This window comes from Geospiza fortis, unplaced genomic scaffold (genome assembly GCF_000277835.1).
Source record: "Geospiza fortis unplaced genomic scaffold, GeoFor_1.0 scaffold2, whole genome shotgun sequence".
Classification (NCBI taxonomy): Eukaryota; Metazoa; Chordata; class Aves; order Passeriformes; family Thraupidae; genus Geospiza; species Geospiza fortis.
The window spans coordinates 2,798,012-2,808,571 of NW_005054366.1; the positions used below are offsets into that span (position 1 = coordinate 2,798,012).

Below are 10,560 nucleotides of genomic sequence, written 5' to 3' on the forward strand. Positions count from 1 at the left end.
GATCTCCCGCTCCCCACTCACCAGGACGTGGAAGGGCAGGGTGTGGCAGAGCTCCTGCCCGGCGGGCAGCACCAGCCCCCGCGGCGCCGCCCGGCCATCGTCCAGGTGCGCCCGGGGCGAGTAGCGGCGCTCGTCGATGGTCGTGTTGTACCTGAGCCCTGCAAGGACAGGCCCAGCTCAGCCCCTGGGGCCACACGCCCCAAACCCTGGGCAAAGAGTGGCCCCAGGGCCCATTCCCTGCTGAGGGAAATCCAGGGAAGTCCCAGGCAGTTCAGAGAAGCTTCCCGTCTCCAAGTGAGGGGTTTGGGGAATGTATTATTGCAAGGCCCTGTGTAAAATCTGTGCAGGCGTGGATTTGTTTGCCTCTCAAGTGTTCCCGTGCTGCTCTGGAGGAGCTGGAGCTCACCCCTCACCTGGATGATTTATGGAGATCCTTTGCTTCCTGCACTGCTGCTGGAAAGCAACTGGAGATTCCCAACCAAGCAGGGATTTCAGAGAACCACAGAATCTCAGAATGGTTTGGGGAGGGACCTTAACTCTCATCTCACTGCAGCCCCTGCCATGGCGGGGACCCCTTCCACTGTCCAGATGCTCCCAGCCTTGTCCAGCCTGGCCTTGGACATTCCAGGGATCCAGGGGCAGCCACAGCTGCTCTGGGAATTCCATCCCAGGGAACAATTCCCCCCCAATATTCCCAGGGAACAATTCCTTCCCAATATCCCATCTGTCCCTCTTTCAGCTTAAAGTCATTCCCTGTGTCCTGTCCCTCCATCCCTTGTCCCTCCCCAGCTCTCCTGGAGCTCCTTTAGCCCCTGGAAGGTGCTCTGAGCTTTCTTTGGATTCTTCTCTTTTCCTGGCTGGCTACCCTCAGCTCTCCCAGCCTGGCTCCAGAGCAGAGGGGCTGACTCTTTATTTCCAGGGGAAATAAAGGTAAAATCAAATAAATAAGGAAATCCCACTCAGATTTTATCCCACAGGGACAGCAGCAGGGATAAAAATGCTGTATTTGACAGCACAAAACAAAACCCTTGCTCTGGGCAATGGGAGTTTTTCCTTGGCTTTGGATGCTGATTTTCCTTGGACGGCGTTTGCTGCTGGCTCGCAGGGGCCGAGCCGCTATCGCTTCCCTGCTCCGCTGACTCCCGGGAATCCGCCGGGGATCACTCGGGGTCACGGCTCCATCCAGGGGTTTAACGGGAGGGCTGGCCAGCTCCAGATTCTCTGGGATGTTGTGGAAAATGCACATCTGGCCGGCAGATGTGTCCCGCTGCAGTGGGAGGCAGAGGGATGGATGAGCCCTGCGGAACACGGGCCGGGCACGTCCTCTCCTGTCCCATCGGGGTGACATTCCCGTCACTTGGAGCATGGAAAGGCAAATCCCAGGAGAGCTCAGCCCAGGGGGTAGGTGAGGGATGAAGTGGGATTTATCCTGGGGGTGTTTCTTTGGCAGAACATCCACCAGAACCCAGAGACTCGGCCGGGGCAGGGACAAACGTGAGTGACACCAAAGTGGCGGATGGACACGCGAGCTCCTCCGAGCTCCTGGGTGGGTTCCTGTCACAGACACATTTTATGAAAAATCCTTTCCTTAGGATTTTTTCTCCTGAGAAGCTAGGAGGTCTCAGGAACAAAATGTAAACATTGATTATCTGCTGCTGTGGAATGCAACAGGTGCATCTGTGATTGGTCCATGTTGGATGTTTCTAATTAATGGCCAATCACAGCCCAGCTGTCCGGACTGTCTCGGTCAGTCACAAGCCTTTGCTAGCATTCTTTTTCTATTCTTAGCTAGCCTTCTGATGAAATCCTTTCTTCTATTCTTTGAGTATAGTTTTAATATAATATATATCATAAAATAATAAATCAGCCTTCTGAAACATGGAGTCAGCTCCTCGTCTCTTCCCTCATCCTAAGACCCCTTGCGAACACCATGACACTTTCCATCCCAAAAGTTGGGTTTTCCATGGGGCTGGAGACCTGGGCAAGGCAGGAATTGGGGTCCTTACCCACGCTGGCAGTCTGGAAGTGAGCAGAGAGGAAGAGGGCGGTGAAGCAGACGAAGGCCCTCATGCAGGTGGCCTCCTTCCCGTTGCGCTTGCAGTCCTTGGTGAAGATGTTGATCTTGGGGGGCTCGAAGCGGAGGCTGGCGTTGATCTGCACCACGCTGCGGGACCTGCAGGGTGGGGAGAGGGCATGGGATGGGCTCTGGCTCGGGATGGGACATCCTGGAGTCTCCCACAGCTCCAGGTTTGCCTTTTTCACTCCTTTTCCCTCCTTTTTGCAGAAGGTTGGAAGACCGAAGGTGCTCTCCAAGCAGAGCCCAGGGTGACCCATCTCGGGTGGGCACAGCCACCCTCCATCCCAACAGCTTCAAGGGACTCTCCAAACATTCATTAATTAATATTTGAAAATATTGCTCTAATTAAACCAGAGCAGAAGGAGCCTGGGCAAATCCCCACAAATGAATTTGGAACTTTTGGAGAACTATGGATGAAACTCAATGGAAAATGAACCCTGGCATCTCTTTAGGGCCTGAGGGTATTGAGATCCCACAGCCCCGTTGGACAGGGGATGGTTATTCAGGAAAGACGGCTCAGATTGTTGTGATACCAGTTTTTCATGGAAAAATTTTGGCATGATCTGGGCAGAGGAAAGAGGGAGAGGGCACCACAGATCCCTGGCTCACCAGAGCACCACGGCGTTTCCCAGTGAGCCCACGGCCAAGTCCACGAGCCCGTCCTCGTTCAGATCCAGCTGCCCGTGGATGCTGCATCCAAAATACATCAGGCCCGGAGCGAGGTCGGCGGCCGCGATCCGCTGGAAAGGAATGGGAGCAATCCAGGCTGGATTCCAGCAGGAGCATCCCTGCCTGCCAAGGCTTTGCCAGGCTGACTCCGCCTCGCCGCTGAAAATCCCCCGTTCCAAGAGAGCATGCTAAACATGGTTTTCCAGGGAATTTCTCTTTGGAAAAGAGAAAGCATTTGCTTCGAGAGCAATTTCTCTTTGAAGATACCATCCAAGGTTGTTACTGGATTTACCCTGCATATTTAACATTTATCAAAAGTGTAATAAATAAATAAGAAAAATAAATTAAAAAAAATTATAATTAATTCATCTATAGCAATCCCTTGCAATGACTGCTAAACATTGCCTCTAATTCAAACCTTTTTCCCCACTATTCCATGGAATAATTCTGGGAAAAACCATCCAAGATTGTGGAGTCAACCATCCCCCCGGCGCTGCCAAGGCCACCACAAAGTGTCCCCACGTGCCACATCCACACATATTGAATTCCAGCAGGGATGGGGACTCCACCACTGATTTCCAATGCTTGAATTCCAACATTTTGTCTTGGATGCCTCAAAAGAGGGAATACCTGGCCATAATAATTAACAATTAAATCCCAAGTGTGAATTTGTCCTTAAAACAGGGACAAATTATATTTTTCCCACGAAAGACGAGGAAAACCAAGCACGGGGAAGGCCCACCTGCTTGTATTTCTTCAGGATGGTCTCCTGGAATCCCAGGAAAACGTAAATGGCTCCTTGGTGCTCGTCCTCCAGAGGGGCCCCGACCACCAGGTCGTTGTAGGAGTCCTGGTTGAGGTCGGGAACGGCGGCGATACAGGAGCCAAAACGGGAATTCTGGTAACTCTGGAGGTCCACCAGGGCTCCGCTGGGAACAAAGAGGCTCTGCCAAGGAAAAAAAGGAAGGAAGACAATTCCCAAAGCATCAGCAGCAAGGCTGGGAAGAGGAGAAAGCATCAAGCGAACAGCGTGGTGATGTGGGAGGGATTCCCCAAGGAAGGAGGGGGGAGCATTCCCAGGGATGGGGGATTTTGGAGCACATCCCTGGGGAATGAGGAGCCCTGTGCCCCCCCTGAGCCAGCCCCACATCTGCTTTGCACCCTAAATAAATAATTCGATAGTAATAGTAGTAGTAGTAATAACAATAATAATTCCATATTAATAATACATTCCATAACAAATATAAATTCCATAATAGTAAACATCCCATACTCATAAGAAATTATATAATAAATACAAATTTCATTATTATTAATAATAATAACAACGACAATAACAATTCCATAAATAATAAAGTGCTTTGGGTGTAGGGATTCCATGCTCCAGGTGGATTTTATTTGCTTCATAATTCCAACTGGGGGAATTCCTCATCCAGAGCAGCAACTTCCACAGGGAAGCACCTTTAGGCTCTGGAAGGGGCTCTGATCTCTCCCTGGAGGGAGCAGGTTTGGAGGATGCCGCGTGGCTGGAGATGGTCTCTCCAGAGGGACATTCCCATGTGGCAAAGATCCCATTCTCCCCCTCCCTCGAGACCCCACCAGGGGACACAGGCACAATGACAGCACCCAGATGTGCCAGTGATGTCCCCAGGTGTCACTCACCCCGTGCAGGGAGTACACGTAGACCTTGCCCCTCTCCCTGCCCTCACTGAAGAACATGGGCGCTGCCACCAGCAGCACGTCGGTGACGCCGTCGCCGTTCACGTCCAGGGAATTGATCTCACTGCCGTAGTAGGAGCCGATCTGGGGGAGACAGGACGGGGTGGGAATGATGCCACCATCCCTCTGGATCCACAGGGACATCCCAGCCCTGCCACAGCCGCTGAGGATGCTGCCACAACCGGCTGTCTCGGGTTGGAAATGGGGGTGTGTGTTCTGTCACCATCTGTCAGAGCTGGGGCAGTTCTCTGCTGTCCATGGGGCAGTTTTCTTTATCTCTCCCACAGCCAATCCTCCCTCCAGGAGATCTCTTATGTTAGTGGGCCATTAATTATCTTCTGTTCCATTAATTATTAATTATCTTCTGTCCATGGCCACTGAGTGTCCCTGCATGGCTGATCCAATTCCATCATCCCATGGGGAGATGCTCCGCCCAGGGGAGGAGCCAAGCATTCCCACCTGGGTATAATCTGAGGTTTGGGACACCAGAGAGAGCCTTTCCCACTGCATTCCCAGGGGAACACCAGGCCCATCTGCAGCAGCCCTGGAGCTGCAGAGGAAAACTCCCCCCTTGTGCAGGATCCCTGCTCCAGCAGCAGCACAGCTGGCACTGCAGGGGGCCGAACCCCCATTGGGATGGGGCTGTGCCACCCCTGACACACAGGGAGCAGCTCCTGCTCTCACTCTGGCAGTGGTTCGTTTTCTTTTCTGTACTATTGCATTTGTATTTTTAATTTTCTTGGTAAAGAACTGCTATTCCTATTCCCATATCTTTGCCTGAGAGCTCCTTAATTTCAAAATTATAATAATTTGGAGGGAGAGGGTTTACATTTTCCATTTCAAGGGAGGCCCTGCCCTCCTCAGCAGACACCTGTCCTTCCAAACCAGGACACCAGCACATCCATGGCTACGCGGCGCTGCCGAGCCGTTCCAACATGGGAAAACCAAGGGAGAGGGTTGATTTTTCCAGGGGGGAAAAGCGGCACGGCATTCCCGGCTGGAATTACCTGCTCTCCCTTGAGGGCCTGGTGGATGGTGAGGTTCCTGTTGCTGTGCATGGTGAACAGGATGACCTTGCCCGTGTGGTTGAACCGCGGCGCTCCCGCCACGTAGATCCGCTCGTGCTTGGTGGAGACGACGGAGGAGACGGTGTAACCTGGAAAGGGATGGACACGGAGTGAGAACTCCCTGCCTGCTCCCGGGCTCTGCTTTCCATTAGCCCCCAGCTGCTGACACAGTTCTGGCCGCCTCCCAAAAATGGGAAGCTTAAAAACCGGGATTTTTGCAAAGACGAAATCACCCAGAGGGACCCCGGTGCCTCTGAGCCGCCCGCTCCGGTGCTGCCACGGCCGGGGCTGTGCCGGGAGTTTTGGCACTGCCTGATCCCCACTTCCTGTGCAAATCCTTCTTTTATCGAAGGTGATTCCAATTCCTGCAATTCCCAGACTTGTGGGTGTTTTATTTCATGGCTCACATCAAGTTGGACAGACACTCTGAGGTGCTGAGTGTTGGGAAGTTGCAGCTCCCACTGCTCCGGGAACACCGGGCAGGAAAAGCTTTCCTGGTGCTTCATGTCAACATTCCCAGTCCAAGAAAAGCCATGAATCCATCAAAACCATTCCTCCTGATGGAAATAACCCTGCCTAAGCCAGTGACCCCGAGCAATCCCTTTTTCCTGCTGGGATCACCCCCTGGGCTGCGGCACTTCCATGGCTGCAGATGGGATTTTGTAGGAATATAAAGCTGGGGCTGGCAAATCCCAATTTTCAACCCCAAGTCCAGGTTCCTGAACCTTCAGGCTCAGGTTTAAATTCCAATGAAATCCTTAGAAGTGGATTTGGGTGCCCAGAGAAGCTGTGGCTGCCCCATCCCTGGAATGTTCCAATCCCAGGCTGGATGGGGCATGGAGAAACCTGGGATAGGGGAAGATGGAATGGGATGAGCTTTAAGTTCCTTTCCAACCCAAATCATTCCAGAATTCTGAGATTCTATGGAACTCAAAGTCTGGCCAAGCATGAAAATGAATCACATTCCCTGGGATCACATCCAGTTGAATTCCGAGTATCTTCATGGATTTTCAGATCCCTTTCGCTGCTCACCAGCCTTACCTGGGGTTCCCAAAAATGCCCCTCCTGGAGGGATATTCCTAAACCAACCACCAGCCCTGAGCCCCTCAGGCTGCTCCTCAGCAGGATACATCATCATTCCTTAATATTCCCGGATTTCTCACTCCAGGCAGTGGTAAAGAGAGCCCAGCTGAGCTCCCACAGGGATTCCCATGGGACACCCATAGCCAATCCAGCTCGAGGGACACTCTGCTGTCACCCCACGGATGATCCACGTGTCCCCATTCCCAGGGAAGATCCTTGAGGCGCTGATCCCACAGAATCCCACCTCTCTCCCCTCCACGGGACAGCCCCATCTCTGAGGAGAGGCTGCATTTCTCAACCCAGGCTGATATTTTTATTCCAGAGCTGCAGTGGCTGCACATGGAATGGATTAACCCAGCAGGTATTTCCTGCCTAGGCATGAAATTCCATCGGAGCTTTGAAAGCACTCCAAGAAAAGCTGCGGATCACCCGCCGGCTCGGCTGCTCCTGAATTTAAATCCCATTTGTGCCCCGCTCCGGGGTCGGAGCCGGGCTCTTCCCAGGTGAGGATGATCCTGTGCTGCATCCCACAGCTCTCCCGTGAGCAACACCCCGTGCTTCCTCCTTTTTTAAGGATAAAATCCTGAACTTCCCCCATGTGGCAGCACGGCCTCGTTCAGCTTTCCCACCTAAGTAGGCCCCGTGGTTTTTCAGCTCCTCTGGAAATTCCTGCAGGTAGGATTCCCGCAGAGGGATGACCTTCCCACTGCTGGTCTCCTTCAGGACAGCTCCGTTCCAGTCGTAGGCTCCCACTGCTCCCAGCAGGATCCCGTCCTGTGGGAATACAGCAGTTTGGTGGGATTTCTTCCCAGGTGGAGGCAATCCCATCCCTCTGATCCCACACAGACCAAAAACACCTGGAATGCTGGAGGGTTTTAAAACTCCTGGAATGACACTTCCACCCTATTCCTGTTTTTCCAATGTGTTTTTTCCTCCCCAGTGAATTCCCAAGAGCTTTTTCCATGGACATCCCAGCACGTCCTTCCCAAGAGGTCATGGCATCAGGAGGATCTGCTGCAGATCCCAAGGGATGCTCGGGTCTCCCAACACCTCCCTTTCCCATGGGATAACCCAGCAGCAATTCCTTGTCCTCGTGTTAATTATTTAACTCTGTAATTAATAATTGTCCCAAATCCCAGTCTCCCACCTGGAGCGGGGGGTGATAAACAGGACAAGGCAGGAACAACAACAACAAAAAAATTCCCACATTTCCCCTCTTACTTCCACAACATGGGATGAAAATCCAGTCTGGGACATTTCCAGTCCAAAGGAGATCTCGTTCTTGTTGGTTCCTTAAACAAAAAAAAAGGGAATTTGTGTTTAATGGAGAGTTTTGCTTTCCTGGAACAGCTCCATGGCCTCCTCTGGAATTGCTCCAGCAGCTCCGCATCCTCCTGATGATCCCATTTCTCCCTAAATCCCCCAATTCCACAACCTCGTGCTGTCAGGAGGTCTGGGAGCTCTGCTGGGATGCAAGTTCTCCCCTTGCAGAGCTGCAAGGTCACCAAAAACTGGGGATTTGGAGGTTTTTGCTTCGTAATTCCAACTGAGGGAATTCCTCATCCAGGGTAACTTCCACAGGGAAGCGCCAGGCTGGACAGAGAAAACTGGGAAACTTGTGGGGAGTTTATGAGCTGGTTTGAGCCAAAATCCCCCAAATTCAAGATGTTTCACTCCCAGTGCAGGCCCTCCATCTTCTGTTCCAATTGTTCATTCCAGGCTGCATTTTTCCTCTGAAATTCGGATAAATTTAGTTTGGGAGGGTGACAAAGTTGTCACAAGAGCTGACATTTAAGACAGAAATATTTCCTGATATTTCATTTCAGCCAATAAACCCGAAATCCCAAAATTATTCCCATAATCTCCTGATGTCTGGCACCCCGGGAAGCTCCTGTGTGTTGGCTTTCCTGTTTACAGCCCTGGAACTTGATGGATGAGGAAGACACCGACGCCCAAATTCCCCCCATACCAAATCTCCAAAGGTTTTCTATAAAAAGGAAAAATCAAAGCCACCAGAATTCCTCTGGCTGGAATGAGGTGTGTCCTTTGGAAAAGGGATCTCTGCTCCCGATATCTGAGGGACACAACCACTCCAAATAAAGATATTTCCTCAAATCTGAAGATGCTCCAAGCAGGATTTTGGGCTGAGATGTTGCGGAAGCCTTGTCCAAATTCGGGGAAAAGAAGGATCAGCACATTTGCAGCCCTGGGATGTGCCGGGGAGGAGCATCCCTCACCTTCCAGGCTGAAGATCCTCTCTCCCAGGGCATCCACAATGTCCTTGAGGGCAGCCTCATCGGTGACGTTGAAGAAGTGTTTGTCATCGGGGTCGCTGGCGATGAATTTGATCTCGTTCAGAAAGGCCTCGGGGTTGATTCCTCTCCTGTTGTAATAACCCAAGACCTGGTTGGGGAACAAAATGCGAGACTTTCATGGAATTAGAATTCCCAGGTGGTTTGGGATAGGAGGGATCTTACAGCTCATCCCATTCCATGGGCAGGGACACTTTCCTCTACCCCAGGCTGCTCCAAGCCCTGTCCAGCCTTGGACACCTCCAGCGATGGGGGGCCAGCAGCTCCTCTGGGCCATTTTCCCAGGATGGATAAAACCATCCCAAAACCCTTTGGGCTGTCCACGTGGGAGAAGCCCCATCCTCGGATCTGACACCGCTTTGTGGGAACAAACAGAGGAACCGCTGCAATTCCTCCTGGATGGGCATTCCTCATGGAATTTGGGGTCCTGCCTGTCCCTGATCCTGGCACCAGCTCCAGCAGCTGAATCCTGAGCTGAGCATCCCAAAAGCAGCACTTGGAATTCTTGGAATGTTCCAGGAGCGGTGGGGATGGACAGGAGCTCTTGGAATGTTCCAGGAGCAGTGGGGATGGACAGGAGCTCTTGGAATGTTCCAGGAGTGGTGGGGATGGACAGGAGCTCTTGGAATGCTCCAGGAGCGGTGGAGATGGACAGGAGCTCTTGGAATGCTCCAGGAGCGGTGGAGATGGACAGGAGCTCTTGGAATGCTCCAGGAGCGGTGGGGATGGGCTGTCCTGGTGCTTTGGGATTGCTGGAGCGCACAGAGGACCTGTTGGAATGCTCCAGGAGTGGTGGGGATGGACAGGACTTCTTGGAATGCTCCAGGAGCAGTGGGGATGGACAGGAGCTCCTGGAATGCTCCAGGAGCAGTGGGGATGGGATTCGGGATTCCTGGAGCACCACCACGCTCTGCAGGGCTCCCAGACCCCCAGAGTCCCGTCACTCACCGCCACCGCGTATCTGGTGACGTTGTCCCTCTCGCTGTCCTCGATCACCTTCTCCAGGTCAGGGCTGTCGTGGGACTCTCCATCTGTGATGACAATCATTACTCTCTTTGCCCCTTTCCGGCCACCTTTCCGAAACGCTTCTGAGCTGCAAGTGAAGAGATGCCCCGGGCTGCTCAGCCCCGCCAGCTGCGCGGGGGCTCCGCCGCCCACCGAGCCCGCCCCGAGCGGGGTGTGGGAACCCTCGGGAAATGCTCTGGGATGTGGATTTCCCCACTTTTTGCAGGAAAGAGGTCGTAATTCAGGAAAATCGGGTGAGGGAATGGATCTGGAGTTGGCCAGCGGAGTTCTGGCTGTGGCCTATGGGGCCTTTCCCTGTGGGGGAAAATTTCTTCATCCATTATCCAGCCCTCCCAAAATCCCATGATTTTGACAAAGCACGATCCCAAATTTCAGCATATTTATGGAAAAGGGACACTGAGCAGGGCTGTGGACTCTGTGTGACACAAATCGTTCAGGACCTTGCTCGGATCTGGCCAGGATCCACCTAAAACTTTTCCAAGCTGCCCAGAGCAGTGCTGGAATCACCATTCCTGCAGGGATTTCCAAACGACATGGATGTGGCACTTGGGACATGGTCAGTGGTGGCCTTGGCAGTGCTGGACTTGATCTTTGACCTCTTTTCCAG

The 10,560-nt window shown here is 52.6% G+C and overlaps 1 protein-coding gene across 1 annotated transcript in view; it reads right to left on the reverse strand.

The window, feature by feature from the left end:
* The window catches only part of ITGA11 (integrin subunit alpha 11), a 48,197-nt gene that overhangs the window by 11,238 nt on the left and 26,399 nt on the right, over positions 1–10,560 (reverse strand). Inside the window, exons 8-17 of the mRNA XM_014308316.2 lie at positions 9,876–10,020; positions 8,853–9,018; positions 7,837–7,907; positions 7,245–7,389; positions 5,473–5,621; positions 4,409–4,549; positions 3,489–3,692; positions 2,687–2,817; positions 2,007–2,173; positions 22–158 (exon numbers count right to left, since the gene is read on the reverse strand). Coding sequence (XP_014163791.1) covers positions 22–158; positions 2,007–2,173; positions 2,687–2,817; positions 3,489–3,692; positions 4,409–4,549; positions 5,473–5,621; positions 7,245–7,389; positions 7,837–7,907; positions 8,853–9,018; positions 9,876–10,020 — 1,456 coding nt within the window. The remainder of the gene's footprint in view (positions 1–21; positions 159–2,006; positions 2,174–2,686; positions 2,818–3,488; positions 3,693–4,408; positions 4,550–5,472; positions 5,622–7,244; positions 7,390–7,836; positions 7,908–8,852; positions 9,019–9,875; positions 10,021–10,560) is intronic.